The sequence below is a fragment of the Perognathus longimembris genome, chromosome 1 (genome assembly GCF_023159225.1).
Source record: "Perognathus longimembris pacificus isolate PPM17 chromosome 1, ASM2315922v1, whole genome shotgun sequence".
Classification (NCBI taxonomy): domain Eukaryota; kingdom Metazoa; phylum Chordata; class Mammalia; order Rodentia; family Heteromyidae; genus Perognathus; species Perognathus longimembris.
This window is the reverse complement of record NC_063161.1, coordinates 135708407-135730974: the sequence shown is the minus strand read 5'-3', so window position 1 is coordinate 135730974 and position 22568 is coordinate 135708407. Positions and strand designations below refer to the sequence as shown.

General features: G+C 39.5%; 1 protein-coding gene across 4 annotated transcripts in view; it reads right to left on the bottom strand.

The window, feature by feature from the left end:
• Positions 1–273: 273 nt before the first annotated feature.
• Plppr1 (phospholipid phosphatase related 1) overlaps positions 274–22568 on the bottom strand; it is a 243638-nt gene continuing 221343 nt past the window's right edge. For all 4 annotated transcript variants that reach the window (XM_048338192.1, XM_048338214.1, XM_048338202.1 and 1 more), the window contains exons 5-8: positions 11759–12009; positions 8301–8477; positions 5964–6095; positions 274–1493 (exon numbers count right to left, since the gene is read on the bottom strand). In XM_048338192.1, coding sequence (XP_048194149.1) covers positions 1461–1493; positions 5964–6095; positions 8301–8477; positions 11759–12009 — 593 coding nt within the window. In that variant the 3' untranslated portion in view covers positions 274–1460. The remainder of the gene's footprint in view (positions 1494–5963; positions 6096–8300; positions 8478–11758; positions 12010–22568) is intronic.

The window sequence follows — 22568 nt, the reverse complement described above, 5'->3', positions numbered from 1 at the left end:
GTGTGTAGAGATAAGTTTAGGCAAGAAGGAAGTGAGAAATTAGGAAAATGTTTAACTTGCCTTGTTAAAACATAACTGATTTAAAAAAAAATTGATAACTCATAGGTATCTTCTGGAAGGGTGAAGAACCAGTATGCAGAATGCACAACTGAGTACAGCTTAAGAAATCTCTGCTTTTTGCCAATCTCCCAGGCCCATCCCTACCCACCCCCCATGTAGCACCCTCCCCCTCAGTCATGCCCCTAGTTGGGGTTGAGATCATGTGGATTTCAAAAGAATGGAAACTTGTTGAGGTACCCTCATGGCCATTCTGTAAATACCTTTCTTTGCATGAAGCTTAAAACAAAGGACAAGAGCCAGGATACATTTTGTGATAGTTTTTTTTTCTTCTCTTTAGAAAAAAAATATGTACAAAAAAAGCTAAGAAGGATTAACATGAAAATGTAAGAAAACATTCTGATAGGGACAAGGAGCTCCTTATGTCAAAGGAGGTACACGTTATTTATCACCATGCTAGAAAAACAGGATGCAGTTAAAGTCCTAGGAGAGTTAAAAGCCACAGAGTGAACATGTTGCTCTGGGGACTCTCTCTTGTAGATGCTCTGAAACATTTCTGGAAAATAATACTGTGTACACTGTAAAATATTCATTTTCATACAAAGTCCATACAATTTGAGAGATATAAAACTGTTGAGTTGACAGGAAAGGCTGGTGCTGGCTGCTTTTTGGAAAGAAGGTTACAGTGTTACCTGCCTGCTCAGGGATAGAATTCTAGGCAGATCATGAGTTTCTTAGGTAGGCAAAACCATTAGCTCAGAAAGAGTCATACAACCTGTACCCCCCCCCCCCAAAAAAAAAATCTAGGCTTTTCTGCTAATTATTGTGTAATCAGGAAACTTCACTAATGTTTTTCCTTTGAATGTGCTAAATAAACTGTTACATCAGAACACAAAGTTCTTGCTGACTGTCTATTTTCCTACAGTTGATTTTAAGATTTACCATTAACCAACATTGTCCTTCCTGTCCCTCAAAAGTTTAACTTACATTGAAATTCCAAAATTCTGGAGGAGTCAGCAACTGTGGTAATAAAAGTTGGAAGTGAATTGTCATATTCACTGTCATTGTGTCTATAAAACTGAGAAAAGAAGGTTTGTGTACAAATCTCACAAAACAACATCCACCATTGAATAAATGTGATTCTGCAATGCACACTTGAACAAGAAAATTCCGTTGGTTTTAAAATTCTGGCATAAATATATTAGAGCTGACCAAAATAAAAAAAAAATCAGGGCAAGCTACATCACTTCTTCATACAAAAAAATGTACAAAACATTTGCCTCTAACTAGATAAACATAATACTTGTCTTCACAGTTGGACATTGAGTAACTGTGTATTTTGAAGTATTGAATTGGAAGGAGATTGAAAAAAAAATAAAGCACAGTGGTGCACCTTACTCTTCTCAGGTGACTTCTGTCATGGAGGCCGAGTGGTTCTGTGGAGAAAACACAAGTAGAAAGGAGCTCAGAAGTGGGCTGTCTGGCTTTTGCATGCACCCACTCAGCTATGAAAATTCCCTCCTTGGGTTTCCTTTCCTCTCCCCAAAGTATATGCAACAGTGCTTTTCCTTTAAAAATTTCCCTGAGTGCTCAACTAAAGCAGGATCAGATCATTTCTCCACCTAAACTTCTTTCTATGTAATTCTAAAACTGTTTTGGTAACAGAAACACTGAAGAAACTTCAATCGCATTCCACACTTTTAAAATGTTTTAATATTGACATGTTTTAATACTGTTAATATTAACATTTAAAAACGTTATATATGATTTTTAACTTGTTCTTGTTGGCTGTGGGGCTTGAACTCAGGGTCTGACCTATATGATATATTTTTTTTAGTATGAGTTTAATATTTTCCAGTGGTTTGGGTTGGAATTTAATTTTTTTTTAATTTTTTTCCCTACAAAATGTAACCTGCATGATGCAGAACCACTAATTAAAAAAAAAAAAAACTTACTTCATGGTCTTGCACTAGAGTTTTGTTTTTTAATTTCATATGATTTTAAGATTATTTAATCTAGATGCTTACTCTATTTTTGTTTGCCTAATAATCACTAAGAAGATGTGTTTAAATTTATTTCTACTGCTGATTTACTACAACATAATTTTTTGTAGTTTTTTTTGGGAGGGTCAATAGGAGGGTTATAGGTTTATATGATTTAATGTTTAATATTATCTGGTAAAAATAAAGAAATTCAACATTCTAGGACAACCAGAGTGACTTTGGGAAGATTTTTCTAAATTTCTATTCTTTTCATTTATTTATTTACTTATTTATAAATAATATAAAAGACAGTAGGTACTAGTGGAATGGGAAAAGTGAATGAAGATGAATATGGCTAAAGAAGATAATTTGCACGTATGAAAACAGAAGAATGAAACCTGTTGAGATTATATTAGGAAGGGAAGAAAGAGCACGATAGAAGATGTGAGATTGACTGGAATACATTATGTATACAAGTGGGTATACCATGATGAAACATCACCCTGTGTAGCCAATGTATGCTAATAATAAATAATATAACATCTACACTATCACTTATCCTGAAGCAAGGTCTATAAGAAGAATCCCCAGGGAATCTTTTCTTAATTTTTTTTTCCCTCTTCACTTTCTGAATAATCACTGGGTCTAAGCATCTATGGACTTGGTGACAACTGGATTTCTATTTTACTATTTTTTTTAAAGATGCCTTGCTGAGGCTGATAGTATAAACCTGCAATCCTAACACTCAGAAGACAGGCAGAAAGATAGAATATTTGAGGCCAGTCTGGGCCCACATAGCAAGACCTGTCTCAAAATCCTCTAAGAAAAGAGTCAGAGAGAGAAGATGGAGACAGGGGAGAGAGAAGGGTGGGGGCAAGGAGAGAGAGAGAGAGAGAGAGAGAGAGAGAGAGAGAGAGAGAGAGAGATCTTTTTGTCCCCACAAGGAACCGCTATGTCATATTCAGAGTGAGGTAACAAAATTGCTTCATTTCTTGGGCTGGGAATATGGCCTAGTGGTAGAGTGCTTGCCTCATATTCATGAAGCCCTGGGTTTGATTCCTCAGCACCACATATATAGAAAAAAGCTGGAAGTGGCGCTGTGGCTCAAGTGGTGGAGCGCTAGTCTTGAGCAAAAAGAACCTAGGGACAGTGCTCAGGCCGAGTTCAAGCCCAAGGACTGGCAAAAAAACAAACAAAAAAACCCCCCCAAAATTGCTTCATTTCTAATTTAATTTTTCTATGAACAGAGAACAGATACTGTGGGCATGTAAGTACAACATGAATTACTAAAAGCTATTCTCTCAGATATCTCAACAATTTCATGGAATCATAAAATAATGCTTTGGAAATAACTTCTTTTTGTTATCTGAACTATCAATAATTATTTGCTTTCTTGTCCCTCATAGTACTGGGAAGATTTTTAGAAAATGTACCTTGTCTCACTCTATTAGACTAAGGGTTATAACAGGAAGCAAATGTTCAAACCTGAATTAAAAATTTAAGGAGGAAGAGAGAACTGTCCTATTGGTTTTATATCTTGGATGGTGAGTGGATTTCATGCATGAACTTGCTCTGAGGAGAAGGGTTACCTTCTGTCACATCCCAGAAAGTCCTTTTTTTTCTGTGAAGATGATTCTGTTTAAAAATTTACAAAGAAGTGGTTTCTACTAGAAACTATAGCTATGGGAGTAACACAGAAGTTCTTGCAAAGAGGAGAAAACAGAAGATACTTATTTTGGAAATGTATCTCAGGTTAAATATACCAACTCCTATAGCATGTTTTAATATTCAGGCCTAAAGGATTGTAGATTTCACCAAGGAAATTGTACTTGAATGAAAACTCAGGTTGTGTACACAGTAGAACAAGAAAGAACTTTATACAATGCCTAATGTATGAAACTGTAACCTCTCTGTAATTCAGTTTGGTAATATATATATATAGAAAGAACTTTAGAATTACATGTGTCTGTGCTTCATTTTGATTGAGAAACCTTGGGCATGCTACTTGGACTGTTTATATCTTCCTTTCCTAATCTACAAAACAGAACAATACCAATTACAGTATGATTGTGAAAACTAAATATGATGGCTCTCAGTGTCTTTCTGTTCTTTTTTTTTTGATGAACATAACATTTGATATAAAAGCAAGTAGCTTGAATTTCCATCATTGGAATGGCTTGCATCATATGAGAAGTCCTAGCTTCCCATGGCCTTCATTTGGGGTCACCTAGACAAGTCCTGCTCAGCACTTCTGAGTGTCTACTTGTCATGGAAGTTCACAAAGTGTCTGATTTAAGGTTCCCAGTTTTTGAAAAAAAGTCTACTTCTGGCTTTCTTTCATCCACTAAATGTTTACTTCCTACCTATTGAATGGCAGGATATAAAAGAGGTAAGACAAGATTTACAGAAGCCAGATTTTCAAACAGCAAAGGTTTTCAAGTCTTTGGAAAATATGAGGGGGAAATATTGACTTTATTTGTGAGGGGCAGTGATATGAGAGATTCTCAAAGTCCTTTGGCCCAAGCTCAGTGTTCAGAAAGGCCTCATATTATTTCCAGTGAAATGACAAGCCAAAAAGATACACTGAAAATTTTAAAAGAGGTTCAGATACAACCTATAGTATATGATGAAGTTATGTAGAGTTCTGTTGTTCTTGAGAATAGTCATTTGGAAACTTTTGGTACTTCATTTTGTAGGATAAGTAAAGCCTCTCTTAGCTTGGCCAACTATGAACCATCTTGAAGGAGAAGGAAGAAAGAAATCTTGGGAAGAGTTCAGATAAAGGGTAAGGCCTGCGTAGGGTAGGCAAGAATGATGGTGGACAAAGACATTTCTTAGACCAAGATACTCAAGGGAAAGCATTTACAAGGTTGTGTGGACTGACGAGTTGGTCAATGGCCTAGCATATGTTTTTCACTCCTTTTCAAAACTTATTTTCGTCTTCAGTTATCTCACTTTGAAAATAGTTGCTGTTCTGATCTCTGGGTATTGAAATCAAATTAGAGAGTGAAGAAAAGCTATTTTATCATAAGGTATTTTTATTTACTGTTATACACTGTAAAGTGTTATTTACCAATAGGTTGTATATAAATTAGTCAGATATGGGGGAATGATAGAAGGGATGACATTTGTACTCCTAAACTTACACGTTGAATTAAAACCCCTTTGTACAACTACTTAAAAAGATAATTTAAAATTAATAAACATATAATATATAAACAAGTATATTTAAAATAAATAAATATATCACAACATTTTTTTGTTTTATTTCTAATTTGATCATTAAAGTTGTTCACTCTCATGCAAGGAAAGGGAAAACAAGCAAAATATACTCATGCTGGGTATAATGGTGAGCCCTAAGTGTTTTTCCTAACATGGAAATAGTTTGTCCCACTCCCAAGGCATACCTTTTCTGATCATATAAAATCTCTCATGGCAAGAACTGCAGGCCTAGTTAGTTTTCGTACCTTGGGTATAGAGTAACTAGTATTTGTTGCATTGAAATTTTGATAGTTGTCTTTGGATGAGCAACTTTGGATTTCATTCTAGTCTTGAGATTCTGGAATTAATCCTCTGTGAATACCAAGGGACAACTGTACCTTGCAAGGGACAACTAGATAGAAATCAAATTTGGCCCCCCACATAATGAATTCCAATGTCAAGTATTCGTGATTGTCTAGTAGAGGCAAAAGTATTGGAAAGCAGCCTAGCTAGCCTAGAGAACTTCCTGAGAGACTGTAAAGCACCTGAACAAATTCAGAACTACTTGAGGGAGGCGGTGAAGACATCTTTCTCAAGGGTCTTTACAATGAACCAGAGTCTTACTGATGCTGGCTGGATTCAGTGGTGTCCTCTCTCCAGTTGGAGAATGGATTACAAGGTTTGAGCCTGTGGGTTTGATTCACAAAAACCACATTACTATACCTGTGCACTTAGGGTTTCCAGAGGGCTCTCTATCCTTGGGAAAGCCATGAGAGGGACTCCACGGGGATCCTCAGGTTTGGGTTTGGAAGGAGATCCTTGTGTTCCTTTAAAGTTATGAACCACACACATTCCCTGTAGGAAGAGGGGAAGAAAATATTGCATTCAGACTATACCCACCACTATCCAGCCATCACTGAGAACAGCAGGCCTTTCTCTCTGCATAGCACCACCACACTGACCTCTTTTCTTTGAATGAGAAGTAAGGATAAGGAAAAACTTGAGGAATCTATCTGCTGAGCACAGCCAATGAGCTACAGAAACATCTGCTTATTTATGTGGCACATGGCCAGAACAATCCATCCACTCCATGGATCTGTGTCCTGCACCGTGATATACAAGAATGAATTCCAATGACCTAATTCCTTTGAACAATTAAACATACAGTCCAGTAAAAAATGAATATCAAGAAGCTGGTCCTTGAGTTGCCTGGGAACTAGGTTTGTGAGGTCAAGGGCAGCGGGTAGCAAAACGAAGAGAAGAAGGGTGGAAGAATGCAGTCATAATGTATATATGTGAAAATGGAACTAGGAAAATGGAGGGGATAGGTAAAGCTGGGAGAGATGGGGGAAACTAATGAAAGGGGCGACATTGATCAAGATGCATTGTTCTCATAAACTGACATGCCGAATTAAAACTTCTTCATATAACTACTTAAAGAATAATTTATAAATGGTAAGTGTGAAAAATAAAAAAGAAATACATAGGCTTTCTTAGACATTGTCTAGCAAAGACCCCATGAAATAGCTTAGCTTGAGTCAGTCCAAACTGTGCTTTCTCTTTAGTAACAGGTGGCTGGCTGTAGAACTGACTGGTGGATGCCAAAGCTGTTTGATTTGTCCTTTGAGCCCAATTGCCTTTATACACCAGTGATCTCTCTTCGCATTCTGTCTTGTCTCTGGAATTCACTTGTGTCTTTTCCCCTCTCAAAAACATTCTGCAGGAACTTAATATATCAGTATCTGAGAATCATTTTGGCATATCTTTTGTAACTTTACCCAGGGAATTTTCATTATAAAGAGAAAGGCTGGATCTCTTCAAAGACACGAATCATAACAGAGCTTCACAATCAGTATTTGGAGAAATGTATAAGAGTTTGCTGTGTGTATCTTAGTGGGGCTGAAAGTTGGGAAACTGAGTTAGAGGCCAGGGTAGGCATATGTGTATTTTGTTTGTTAGGGAGGGCAGGGAGGAGGGGAAGGAAAGGAGTTAAGGCGCATGACTGTGAAATCAATTGATGTGTAATTCCAGTCTTAAGGGGACTTGGATCATAGGGCATAATAGGTAAGAGGTTCTTTTGAGACTGTGATAGTTCATTTTTTCTTCTTAGGCAGGCCTTCTGACTGTTGATAGGGGATTTATTTCAGTATAATGTAAGTATTTCCAGACCTGGTGACTTACTGTAAGTACTTTTGGCCTATTTTGAAAAAGAAAATCTTTGAGGATTTAAAAAAATATTCATGCACCACCATAGTCTACCCACATAACAAAATATGACACAATGGGTACCACAAATGGGTTATTGATACTTTCTACAACATGAACGGATCTTTAAAATAATTGTGCTAGATAAACTATGTCAGGAAAATGACATGTATGATATTCCATTTATATGAAATCCAAATAACCTGATATAGAATGATGGAGCCATGGTTGCCTGGCAACAGGGGTGAGGACAAGCAAGAAAAAGTGAGAGACATGGCTGTATCTCTTTGTTAAATTTTTATCATATGGGACACTTTATATGTCAGTTATTATATACCAATCATATCTCAATGGTATTATGTAAAACACACAAAAGTTAAAAAGAAGAGGTGAAGCCAGCTTCCAAATTCCTGTTAAACTGAGAAGGTATGCATAGTGAATTGGCTCACTTAGTCCTGGGGTGGTAGAGGACTTCATACCTGTTTTGCCAGTGCACTTGTCCTCTGTACTTTATGTGGAAACACCAAATACTTCAAAGTACAGTGGATGGAATCTGCCCAGGCCCAACCTTAATCTCAGCGTCGAAGGAAAAGGAGTTACCCTCTTTCTTGGGAGAATCATCTCTCTGACACATGGGAGAAATGAGGGCCAGCCATATTTCGGACAGAAAAGGTGTCCTAGGTTCATCCTTTCAGAGGGGATGCACAACACTTAAGAGAATTGTAGTTCATTAGACTGGGACAAGAGGGAGACAGACACAGACAGTGAGATCTGGGAGTTCCCACTCGCCATGACCCTTGGTAGCCTCATCTAGTGCGCAAGAAGCAAGTATGGGGACACAGGAAGCTGACCTACCAGGAACAGAGCGACAGCCGTGCCCAGGATGAAGCCCGCGATCACATCCGAGCAGTGGTTGCGGTACTCGGAGACCCGGTTTAGGCCAGTCAGGAAAGCTGTACAGAGGGTCCCCAGGCACAGCACCGGTTTGGCCAATCGACTGCTTTTTGTCTTGATTGTGCTTGTGATATACATCTGGAGTGGGGAGAAAAACCAGGGAGTGACCACATAGGGAAAATCCAGGGAGTGACCTGCGGGGGAGGACCGGAGCATACACATACAACGCTGGATACATGCGCCCAAGCAACCCCTTTTTCTTGAGCAACTCCACTGAGCTATTTAGTAACAAGTTTAGAAGGCAGCAAAGACATGGAACAGAAATACCCCAATCTCCTCTATTCTGGTGGACAAGGGAAGGGAAATTATGCTGGTGGAGGAAATGACGGTTGAAGAATGATTGGGTTTAGAAGATGCAACAAATTAGAAGATTGTTGGGGTCACCTGGAAACCCATGAAAGAAGCTTACATTAAAAAAAATCCTCCCATGAGAATGCATTTTAGGGTAGAGAAGGCCAGTTGGGTGGGCAACAATAATTTGACATTTGGTCCCCACAATTCTACCTGCTCCCACACACTTTCAGGCAATAATGCAAAGTGTTCTATTTGATTGACTGAAATAGAACTGTCCAATCACTGGTATTAAACAGATTACAGTTGTGCTGAAGTAGATTCCTCATTTGGGGGAACATCTCTGCTTTGAGTTCATTTACTTCAGGGTGTTTGAAAACATTAAACTTTCCCATGTACCACAACATATAAAAAGGATGGAAGACTTGAGCTAAATAAAGCATGGCATGTAATTTATGACACCTAAGACATAGGCTGTTACTAGTACTTCATCATGAGACTTAAGTTTCACAGTTTAAGTATGAGAATGTATCTCTCATGGAAGAACTAGGAAGATGGGCAAATCACCACTAGAGGGCATCATCGGTCCATCATTTCTAAACAAGTGGGCTTGGTTTAGTAATCCTAGAAATCAGACACAGATACTTAGCATCTAGCATGTTCATGTGGTCTGAGCATACATGTGTTCAAACAGACTCACCTTATAATATCACAACAGATACCTAAATTTCCTGGAAAAAGGCCCTAACAGTAATACGAAGACTGAGAAATAGGAATCTTCATATCAAAGTTACATAAGATTGCACCCTCTTATTACTGTATTCTGAGACCATGTGGGAAATATTGCAAAAAATGTTTACAATGTAGGTTTATATTTTTATGCTCCTATATTGTTTTGTAATTATATCTCTCATAAATCTTTCCTATCAGAGAATGAACTATTTAGAGCTTGCATAGTTTTAACTGGTAGCTAGGACACTGTGGTGTATTCCCTTTTGTTTTGTACTCATCACATAATAATTGTAAAGATTTATGGTGTCTCAATACCTGCTACACTGTGTAATGATAAGCTACCAGCAATTAGCATATCCATCACTCTGGAGTAATAAGCACTCAACATATACGGAGGCTCTGGGGATGTGTATGTGGTCAGATTCTTTTGTCCTAGGAAGTGTGATTTGCATCAGGTTGTATTTGAACTCTAAACATGTGCTTTTGCAGACCCTGTCTTGTGTCCAGACTCTTTACTTTCTTCTTCTCCAATGAGGTTTAAGTTTCATTTGGTAAGACTCATTTAAGTAACAGATTTGTTTTTTTAATACTGAAATCATCAAAATTAATTTCCTACAGCAGTGATTTGAATCTGATAAAAGTATAAGACAAGGTTTAAGACTACATTAATTTATATAACCTAATTAGGTTCTACATAATCTAGGACAAATCAATATCTTAAAAGTTGGAAAAATACACGGAATGTCTTAGAGGGCTTCTTTGCTTAGAAAAATACTTGCATGGATTTTACCTTTTCTTTTTCTTTTGTAAAGAAGTCAAAACAAGTGACAATTCGTTTGTTTGTTTACAAACAATTTTGTATTCACATTTCCTAAACGGGAGGGCAGCTGAAGGCATTTTTAAAAATTTCAGGTAGGCCATGAGGAACCCTCATCCTGTAAATGAGATGCTATAAATGGAGCTCCAAGGCACTGTATGCTCCAGGTTGTTTGAGAGAGAATATTCAGGGTTACTTTATTTTATATTTTTAAGGTGGTACTAGTTTCTTGTTTAGCTTTCTTGCTGATGATTGGTGCAATACCACCTCAATCATGTCCCCCAGTCCAGCTTCATGCTGGTTAACTAAAAATAAGTGTCTCATAGACTTTCCCGTTAGGGCTGGCTTCGAATTGTGACCCTCTAGATCTCAACCTCCTGAGTAGCTGGGATTACAAGTGTGAGCAGCTGGGTGCTTGAGTCTCATGCCTTGTTTCCAATGCTGCTGCATAGATTGCTGGTTCTTAGCATCTTTGTTCCAGCTTTGGAGCCCTGGGAAGAGCCCAGTTCCCTCAGAGACAGGGTGTGCCTCCTGCAGCTACTCAGTGAAGAATAGGCAATGAGGTGAGAGCACCCCAAAGTGTCTGGGAAGAATGAGTTGTTCAAAAGAAGAGTCCTTCTTTTGACTTCTCCTCTCCCTTTGACTGAGTGATAGTAAACTACATGTATTCTAAATATAAGTTGAAATGTGGGAAAGGAGTGTTTCTGACCAATAGCTGTGTCCCCCGGGGAAATGTATGTGACTCTTACCAGGGGCCTTATCATAGTAGCATGTATGCCTTTAAATTGATCTTGCTGCTTCTGTGTTTTGGGTTCAAGGGAAGGACAGACCAGAGAAAGGTAAAATGTGGCCATTTCCAACATGGAAACAGTTAAAAGGTAGGGAAATAAGAAGACACCATTGTTTCTTCTTTAAGGAGAGCAAACATGTTCAAGAAAACCTTACACCTGAATGGAGCAGTGAGACACGAACTCTGGGGTGTTGGGGTTTTAAGGTTACCTGTCTCTCCTAGTAAATTGACAAAGTGTCAGAAGAAGCAAAAGAAAGCTGTGTAACTCTCCTGGTCAGTTTACACAGAGCAAGGGCACCCATTACCTAAGGCCACACTTGTAGGCAGGTGTGAGAGGTGAGTTCTCCTGCCACCTTGTATTTATATATGGATGATATGAGAACCTCCATCCTGGTACCAGGAGTCTCAATCTCAGCTTTACTGTGAGCTCTTAGTTATTCTCTGAGCCATATAACTAGGGAATTCTCTGCATATAAGTAGGGAATTATCAAAACTTCTCTGCAGAACTCATATATTCTTGGGACATGTGATCAAGATATTATACGGGGATGATGGGAGTGGGTTTGAGATGTTATAACAACAGTACAATATGATACAGGAGAAACATGTCATACATGACTTGAAAGATCACTTGCAAGTGACAGGGTGATGACAGAGGGAAGTTGGAGGTGGGGGTGCACATCCCAGCAAAACCTCAGCTCCAGGGTGACAGGAGACTTGAACACTCACCGTGGCATATAAAGCAGAATAAATGCTCAGAGCAGCATGCTTGGAGGGAAAAGATCTCCGAGCTTTTTCTATCACTTCCAGGTCCCCAGTGCAAATGTTGCCGTGGTTGATGAACTGGTGGTGTGTCCGGCAGTCTGTGCTGGTATAGTTTGGCTTGCACACTGTCAGGAAGTATGGGGTTAGGTGCCCAGTGACCACTTGTCCGGCGTTTACAAAAATGTCAGTAGCAAACAGTCCAAATGCAAAGACTCCTGTAAAGAGATGGAAGGGAGTTCAGTGGCATGCACTTCCTGGCTTATTTTCCCTGAGAAGAAAGAGCAGTTTGAATCTAGGATGACCTATCACAAAGATTCTAAGAATATCCCACCTTTAAGAATGTCTCCCATCTTTCTTTTCCCAGGGAGGGTGCCTGCTTCCCAAAGCATCATTTCCTCCAGCCTAGGTAAACTGTCTACTCTTGGCATTTTATTGTTTGATGTAAGTAATTCAGAAGTAGCACATTTTAATGGGAAGGATGTGAATTTTAGTGTGTCATACACCTGGGCTCCAGTCTTACCTGTGGTGAGCCAATTACAGTAAAAATTGTTTACCTTCATTAAACCTTGGTACTCTTAGTAGAAAACAGGAGGGTAGATAGTTTGAGAAGATGAAATAAGATTTGTGTAAAATACCCAGTATGGTATCTTGTTTTAAGTAATTACTCAACATCAGGTTTCTTTCTATAGAAATTTTTTCCCTGATCTCATACATGAAAATAAATATTCCTAAGAGGAGTCATCTGTAACAGCATGGCAGGTGATCATGTCGTTAAGCTTTTTCAGAGAGTTATTCCTATAAATGAAAATATAAACATTACTATCCAAATTTGATTGTTCCAAACATTTGAATGTTTTGTTTGATGAGGGGGATAGAAAATAAGAATACAGGAAGTCTTGCTGGTCTTATTATTAACAATATTGCCACTGCAATGAAATCCTACCCATTGACTGGCTACACACAAAATAAATACGTTGTCATTGAGCTCTGGAAGTTAGAAACCGAAAGTAGGATTTCACCAGGCTATTCTCTAGGTGTTGGAAGGCTGTGTTCCTTCTGAAAGCACCATGGTACAATTCATGCCTGGCTGTTTCCAGCTTTTACAAGTGCCCTCCTTCCTCATGTTATGGCCTCTTTCCAAACTTCACACAATTCCAGCATCTGCTTCCATCCTCACATCTCCTTTTGCCCTGACCTCCTGGCTTGTCTCTTAAAAACACCCTTGGGATTATCTGCCCTCCATCTGGATAATCCAGGATAATCTGCTCATGTCAAGAGTCTTAACATAATCACACCTGACAACTCCTCTTTGGTCCTGGAAGGTAATATATTCACAGTTTCCAGGAGTATGACTGTCTCTTGGTGGGGGGGAGGGGGAACTACTACTTTTCTGACTTGGCTATTTGGCTGAGAACTGTGGAGAGGCCATCTCTCTAGATTTTATCTTCCCTGTGGTAAATTTCACAGGATCCGCATCAACAAAAGCCTGAATATGAAACAGCAGAATTCTTTCCTTTAAGCTTATTATTGGCAGATAAAGGAACACATACAATTGTGCCTATTTATGGGGGTACCAAGTGGTATTTCAACATAGTATGTTGAAATATGTTGGGTTATGTTTAAATCAGGCTACATACATCTATGTCTTTAAATACTGGTTATTTTGTTACAGTAAAGATGTTTAAACTTTTCTAGTTTTGACATAGCACATGATTGTTATCTATGGTCACTGCACGGAATAGCCTACTTGCTCTGAACTAAAGTTTAGTCCATATTAATCAGCATTTCCCCATCCCTCACTTCCTGCCACTTGCTCCTGCCACCGCTTACCAACAGTCAACTCTCAAATTTCAGTGAGGTCAACTGTTTTAGATTCCACACAGAAGTGAAAGTGACATAACACTATGATTTCTAGTTCCATCCATGTTGTCAAAAATGGCAGAATTTGGGCTGGGAATATGGCCTAGTGGCAAGAGTGCTTGCCTCCTACACATGAGGCTCTCGGTTCAATTCCCCCAGCATATATGGAAAACGGCCAGAAGGGGTGCTGTGGCTCAGGTGGCAGAGTGCTAGCCTTGAGCGGGAAGAAGCCAGGGACTGTGCTCAGGCCCTGAGTCCAAGGCCCAGGACTGGCCAAAAAAAAAAAAGAAAAAAAGAAAAAAGAAAAAAAAATGGCAGAATTTCTACTACAGACAAAAATGGCATATAGGTACCACATTTTTTTGCCCATTCATCTGTTGATGGATGCTTAGGTTGTTTCTCTTTCTTTGCTATTGTGAATAGTGGCTTTGACATGCTAATTTTATTTCTTTTGGATATATTATCCCAAAATGGTATTGTTAGATCATATAACAGTTCTATGTTTCCCTGTTTTTGTTTTTGTTTTTTCCTGAGGAGCCTCCCTACTGTTTTCAACACTGGCTGTGCTTATTTATATCCACAGTAACAATGGACAAAGGTTTTCTTTTCTTCACATCCTGACCATCCTGTTACCATTCAGGCAACAGCCATTGTTAGTTGTTGTTCTGATCTGTTTTCCCTGAGGATTCCATGATGTCCAGCATCCTTGGCTCTTTGTTTTGTTTTATCTCACAAATGGTCCTTGAGATCTTCTTTGGATGTTTGGGGGCGGGGGGAGGGATTGTGGTTACTAGTACACCTTGACTGAAGAATGGTAGTTCAAGTGTGAGGCTTTGAGAGGATTTTATATAGAATGGGGAGGGAGGAAGGTGACATCTGGGAAGCCAGATCTGCTGAAGGATCGATGAGATCGACGACAGATGTAGCCAGTTCCTTCCTCCTAGTCATTCATACACTTGCTGGCTATTTAATATGTCCAATAGACTTATTCACAGTAAGCTTTGCTGTGAATTATTTCAAAGCCTATTCATCCAATCTATTAAATTATTAAATATATGATGATAAATATATCAAGAGAGGTTGACCAGAACTCAAGTCTACAAGGGATGCAAAAGTGAAAACAACTTTTCAAATGTAGCAGAAGTTACCAAGTGTGAGAGCCAGGATTAACCCTTTGTAAGTGTCCAGGCTCTGCTCAAGTTATTTATTTATTTTTTTTGGCCAGTCTTGGGCTTTGGACTCAGGGCCTGAGCACTGTCCCTGGCTTCTTCCTGCTCAAGGCTAGCACTCTGCCACCTGAGCCACAGCGCCCTTTCTGGCTGTTTTCCATATATGTGGTGTTGGGGAGTCGAACCGAGAGCTTCATGTGTAGGAGGCAAGCACTCTTGCCACTAGGCCATATTCCCAGCCCTCTGCTCAAGTTTTAATTATATTTCTATCCAATTTTGACTCCCCTATTCAATGTCTTGAATCTGAAAATTGTGCTGATTTCAGCATCTCGAAGTTAATCTATTGTAATAGAAGGGAAGACAAAATTGGCTGAAATCTTCATCCAGTTTCAGTTTGATTGATATTGATTGCTATAATTTTCCTTTTTGTGGCTTTGCCAGAACGTGCTTTATCACAATGAGAACTGGCTCTGTTAATAACTTCAGCTGGATTCTACTTACAGGCTCTGACCCCTGAGTGCAGGCATCCATTGATCATGCCTGGCAGTTTTCACCCCCAGGTTCTTGAAGTCTGAATGGTTGGAAAATTTTTATATTCTCAAGCAAGATTTTCAAAGGCCAAGTCTCTGGTTTTGTCAAGAAGCCATAAGTCTGTCTAGACTTACATTTCCAGGAAATGAGGATAATTTATGATTTAGGAAAGGTGACAGCATTTTCTGCCAGAATTTCGTCTGTCAGAAGTGTCGCTCATCAAGGCAGGTTTGTTCTGAGAGAAAGGATTTCTAGGCTCCTTGGATCAATGTCTGAAATGCCAGCTCAGTGGTGGCAATAACTCTGTGACTGATGGCTCTTCCCTTCCCGGTCTTGTGTGCTGTGACTAAGCGTTGCTTCTCTCTGAATCCTCTGGATAGAGTTCGCCTCTCCTGATGGGTTAAGGACATCTGCTTTCCTAACATTTTCTTTTGGTGCATGTTATCTAGCCCGAGAAAGGTACTTCCTTTACTTGGGGAGCCTAAGTGTCTGGCCCAGGCCATGATAAGGGACCTGCATGGTGACTGTACAGATAGCATCAGATCACATGAAACTTTGGTAAAGAAGTCAGGCCATCCCTCTGCTACCTAACCCTGCACTCCTTGCATATAGTTTTATAAGCCTCAGAAACTAAAAATGAGTCTCAGTGAAGTACCATTTATTACCTTGTATTGTAAAGTATGATTTAAAGGACATGTTTAAAAAATATCTATGTATCCTAGCTTAATATCTACAATTCTATAAGAGGGGATCCTATTTTGTGGAATTTTAACCCATGTATCATTCTTATGCTCCCTGCCCCACTGGTTCTATTTGTCTTATGCCTCAGTTCCATCAATAGCTCTCCCTTGGTTCAGTGGAGCTGATTACATTTCAGAAGGGATTTTGGAATTTACAGCAGACACCAGGCTTAGATATAAACCACTTCACTAGAGCTGTGTGTTTGAGACACTCACTGTTGCTATTGTTTCGTTGTTTGTTCTGAACTCTGAAAGGCTTGATTTGGAGGATCACGACTCAGGGCTTCATGAAGGATGAGAAAACTGAGTTTCTAAAATCAGTCACAGAGCTGGCTGCTGGTGGCTCCTGCCTGTAACCCTCACTATTCAGGAGGCTGAGATCTGAGGATTAAGATTCAGAGCTAGTTCAGGTAAGAGAAACCATGATACTCTTCTGTCCAGTTAGTTAGCAAAAAAGAAAAAAATCTGGAAGTGGAGCTATGGCTCAAGTGGTAGAGCACCAACCTTGAGCAAAAAAGCTAGGGTAAAGTGCCTGGGTCTGACACAGAGCAGGGAGGATGGGGATGCCACAGGAGAACAGCCAGGCTGGACCTCGCTGATGGAGTGAAGGGGAAAGGCACTTGTGTGCTCCCTGCCTTGTGCTGGTGTCAGGACTCAAGGGCTGGGCAATCAAAATCTTCAATTTTAGACATGTAGAGGGAAGTGTGTTCTGAGCCTTTCAGGACACAGCTCAAGAACCCTGCAAAACTCTTAGAGAACAGTCACACCCAACTTGGGCCCAGAGCAAAAGGGTAACAGAAATGGCTGGGTGGGGGTGGGGTGGGGGTGTCAAATAGGAAAATAAAAAGCCTGAGATTAGGATAAAGAGATTGGCATCTGCTAGCAATGCCCACAGTTCCTCCTGTCCTGATGACACAGATCATCTGGAGAAAATGTCATATTTCTTTGTGGCAAGCCAAAGCATGAACAGCAAGCAGGATGAAGGGATTGAAGTCTCCCATTTCATACCCAAGGCTTTACTTGGGACTTGTCTGATTTCAGATACCACACTGTTGGTCAAGTTGGGATCTTCTATTGCCAGTATCTTAGGACATAGAATGAAATGCTGAGACTCAGTTCTTGCTACAGGATCAGTACAGGGCTCCAGTGCTTTTCCTCCAAGAGTAGCAGTGCCCAAAATCTGGAAATGTGCATGCTGAGGACCTTGGAAGCCACTGAAAAGTGATTCACTGGTAGTTGATTAATAAGGCTTATACCCAGATTTCTTCAGAACCAGACAAGACACTTAGGGTGCTGAGATGCCTTCTGCTCTCTATACAGAAGCACTTTATCAGGAAGCCCAGCTCCAGTAGTCACAATCATCAGCAGGGGCTGGTGAGGTAAGGCATAAGAGAGGATGGCATTCCTTACCCCGCCCCCCCCACCGCCTCCCCAGTAGCCTGTGACCTTGGAGGTGGTACCTCCAAACTGAGGACCAAATGTTCTGTAATTAAATTATGAATATCATTTTCCATTTAAAATTGAACCTTGTCAGTTGCCTGTAGTAATAGATTGTCTCTCAATTATTCACTAAAATATACATGATAACTGAAAAGGGAGTGAAAGTCCTCTATTATATGATGAGGATTTTTTTTTTTTTTTAGGGGAGTACTGCTGACTCTAGCTAGCTCTGCAGCTATCAAGGGCCTCTGCCATTGGGTAACAGTAGTAGTGAGAAGTAGGAAGTTCTTGTTCTCTGGCTAGTCAGTAGTGTAGGCTCCAATACTACATGGAAGAAGCAGTAGCAGGAATCACAGCCATCCCTCTGGGGCATACCCAGTTCCGATGGCAGAATAAGATCAGACCAGATGCCAGGGTGTCTGTTGCTCTTCTCCACTCTTACTGTGGTAGGGGCCAACCAAGAGTAGGGGCTCAACTGAAGCCAGTCATGGATTCCCAGGGTTAGGGTGAGAGCTGGAGCACCTCGTCACTCACCTGTGGGCAGGGCAGTAGCAGAATTATGGTGCTTAATCCCTGCTAGTGCAGAGGACTGGCACAATGAGAATCACATGACTCTCTGCCTCCAGCTGAAGTTCAACATGGCTGCCCACACCCTCGGTTTCAAAGGGCAAGTGCACAGAGCCATCTCCTGGTTCTCAAGGGTGGTGGCTTCTATTACATTCTATGTCGCATTAGTTGTCCCTCCCAGTGCAAGTCACCAACCAGTAGGCTTAGATCACAATCATGTTGCTGGGTCAAGTTGGGTGTGTAAGGCAATTATTCCCTCAAGCCAGGTCAGGGAAATATCTAAGGAGTCCCACAGATGGGAGTATGCAGGGCTTCTGGCCTCTAGGAAGTCCAAATTCAGATAACAGTTAACTTCTCAACATGGCTGTTGGCTATAGCACTCCAGTGGTTCCTTGCAAGATGACGTGAGATCCTTCTCTAAAGCAAGGCAACCACGCAGATTTCAGGTTACTTATTAAAAGTGCTGCAAGCTCATGGGGATTGTGAAACTTTCCTGCAATTAGGACTGCCAGCATCTGCTGTGACTCTCACCTTTACCCTTTTCCTTCTGGATCTGGAGCTAGGACAGCAGAGGCTGAGATTCTTTATTTCTCTTTCTATGCAGGTATCTAAATCTTTATTTATTTACTTTTTTGAGGAACCTTCAAGCTGCCTTCTATTGTGTTGGCACAAGTTTACATTTCAACCAACAGTTTAATAGGGCTTCCTTTTATTTCCCCTACACCCCCATCAACATTTGCTGTTTTTCCTATTCTTTATTGTATTTTATTGTAAAGGTGATGTACAGGTGAATTACAGCTAAATAGGTCAGGCAATAAGTTCCTTTCTTTATACATAGCATCACCTCTTCCCTTGTTTTCTTCCAGTTTTTTTCCCCTCCCAATCTTCTCTGTCACAAGTTGTACAGTTCATTTCCAACAGAGTGTCTAGTGAGTATCACTGCTGAATTAGTTTACCCTTTGTCCCACCATTTCTGTGCTTTGAGGGAGATCTGGCTGCAACATCTGTCACCCCACTGATCGTCAGGGTTGATTCAGCTCATTTAGCTGGCGTGGCTGGTGTCCCCTTTCTCCCTCTAGGGCACGCTCATTCGAAGAGATTGACCATCCTTGATAGAGGAGGCTCAGTCTTCAGTCCAGGGTATAGGAGTAGCTACGCTTCCCTGTTAAAACCTGCAAACAAGCTCTCAAGGTCCAAATCTTCCGAAGCTCCATTTCTTTGTGCTTTGTGCTTTTTACAGTGCTTCACGGTACTCACTTCAACATGCAAGTACCTGTTGATTTTGTTCTTTCTTCTAAAATATATTTTAAAGAGTCCCTACATTGTAGAGTTATTATTCAAATCATAGAAAAGTTTAAATACGCTTTGTAAAATGTGATTTCTAAATAGATATCACTATTGTAACTAAAGGATGTTGTTATAAACTCAGTTCTAAAATCAATGAGATAAGAAACCTATAATTCTAAAAAGCTAAGGCAAGAATGAACGTCATATATTACTCATGCTTTGTATTAATAGAGCACTTTTTATACTGTGATGAGCTTGCATCTCCTTTTCTTTAAATGCCCTGCATTTGTCCTTACTGTGACTACTAATCATGGTAAGTGAAGATAAAGATTAGTTACATAATAAATATAAATATAATAAAAAGCTAACTTAAAATAGCAATAAATATTTTTCAAAATGAAAAGACAACTAAATAGTTTTTTTAAAAATCAAGTATGTCTTCTTCATTCCTCTTCTTCCAATACATCTTTTCTGTGTTTTCTTACATATTTGTTTTCTTTCTCAATCCTGTTAACTTCTTTTTCTTTAATTTTGTGCCAGTAGTGAGGCTTGAACTTAGGACCTAAGTGCTGGCCTTCATCTTTTTCACCTAGGCTGAAGCTCTGTCACTTGAGCCACAGATCCACTTGTGGCTTTTTGCCAATTAATTGGAGATAAGAGTCTCATTGATTTTCCTGCCCAGACTGGCTTTGAACTGTGACTCTCAGATTTCAGTCTCCTGAGAAGCTAGTATCACAGGCACGAGGCATCGTTGCCCAGCACCCTTGCTACCTTCTAGTTAGTGGCTGCTTAGTCTTGCTTGGAAAACATGGATCCAAATACTGACTGGAAAAAGAAGAAAGGGTTCCAGAAACAATGATAACATTTTCAAGTGGAGAATGTGGACATTGATCAGCCTAGAAAATGTGTTATGGATACAAACTAAACATGGAGAGGTAAGTTGAACTCTCATCAAACCTCAAAACCAGAAATGATGAAGTCTGAACTTTTCAGAGGGACTCCAGAATTCTTTAAGTCTTAGTCTTTGTTTATAATGTTCTGAAGCTGATGATATAAATCCACCCTTATTCCCATCATCAGACAAGCACTTGCAACTGCTAGTGCCTTTGTTAGTGAACAACGCACACAGTTCTGATGCCCTTACCTTCTGCATAATGCATTTCCCAATCATCTTGTTATGTCCTAATGTAGTAATTTTCATAGATTCCCAAACACACATTGGCTTTAAAAAGTTTATAGAAAGCTTTGAAACTACCCTTTACTAAATGTTGGGAGCCATTTCAGGTGTTTAGATAGCATTTTTGTACCTCAAAATGTACAATTTTGTTGTGAAATACTTTGCATAACAAAAATGTTAATAAAATTAAAAGCCTTTTAAATATAATTGCTTTCTTAAAGCCCATGGCAGGAGTTCTCAATTGAGGATTCTCAGTATGAAAGGATGATGTGCAATGTTTGGAAATGTTTGGTTGATACTAAATGTCAATCAAAGAAGAGGAATGGTACCAATATCTGGTTATTAGAGGCAAAGGTGCTGTTATATACCTTGAAATACACAGAGGGAAGTACACTACCATACCAAAAAAAAAAGAAAGGTCTAGTGTAGTTCTGTGGATGACAAACACTACTTTATTCAGTTAACTTCATTGAAGTGTTATAATTTACACTGGCTAATCTACAAAGTGCTAAAGCAGTTATTTGCTTCGTTAGTTCTTTTATCTGAACACAGAGGCTAGCCTCTAAATGTGGGTAATGAGTAGGTTCCTTTAGAAAAGGGTCGCTAGAGTCTCAAATAGTTCAGTATCTTTTGTATAATAAGCAGGGAGACCTGTAGAATTCTGGGTTTGGAGTCTGTTTGGGTGTTGAGTGGTTACCAAGAATGACATTTTAAAGGGAATGGAAATTGTCTGCACTGACTGGAGCATCCAGAAGCAACTTCATCCCAGCTTCTTGAGACCCAACTAGAATTTGCTCCCTAGCTCTGCCTTTTAGGCCAACCACGGCTCCCAAAGTCAGTACCTTCCTCCTCCTAGATTCTTGAATTCCACTCACAGTGGGGAAACACCAGATTTCTCTAATGGAAAGCACCAACTATCTTAGTCTCAAATTTGTAAAGTCTAAAAACTAGAGATCTATTTCCTCCCCCTCCAATAGCCATCCTGAATCTTTCCTCCTGATCTATGTACCTGAGTTTCAACTTTGGTTACTATTGTTACATTCTAGAAATGTCTCCATCTGCTTATGTCTGTTTATCTTGCCTTTCTCTTGACATTTTTATTTTACAGTCTGGACTTAAGGTTCAGAAACAAAGCTGGATGCCTGGACGCTGTGACTTATTTTTAGATGACCTGAGGGACTTGAACTTCGGTGAACATACAAACTTGGCTCAGTTTCCTGGGATATCTGATTCCCTGGGATTGTTTCCGTCTCAGTTGTTCTTTCACTCATGTTACTGTTGACTGCAGACAATCCTCAAAATATGGGAGCTTTCCTCTCCATTTAGAATGCAGTGACTCCACATTTCATTTCCCCAGTTACCTTTGCCTATAACACATATGCTCAACCAGGGTCTGCGATTTACTTAAATATTTTCCTTAATATTTATTTGGCTTTCTTTGCAAGAATACAAACTCAAAGAGTGAAAATTTCACTCTATTTGGTTGACTAATAGGTCTTCCCAATGTATCCAGTACATGTTATAGATGCTCAATCCTTTATTGGTTGAAAATTGAATGAACATGACTAGTCCTTTGCCTATATTTTAATTATAAATACCAAATGAAAGCCCAAATGCACTGATTAAACCAAATAAAGGATGTTTTTCCAGACAAAATACATTTAAATGACTTTGAAAACTGAGAAGAATTAATTCTCAAAAAGGCTGACATTAAACTTGTCTCCAGCTATCAATTCTTACAACCGTAAAATGCTATGACCTTTGAAGCTGCATTTGAAATATTCATGCTTCATTTAGATCACATTGAATTTATGACAATTAATTAAGGTTACATTAATTAACTGTTTACTATGGCATTTAATATTCTGTCCAGTGCTACCTAATCCTTGGACTTGACCTAAATGGCAAAGACTTAGTTAGTATTTAATTAAATTTTTACCAGAAATAGCATTAGAAGTAATAATGGGATATTGATATGATACCCAATGAAAAGACCATAATAG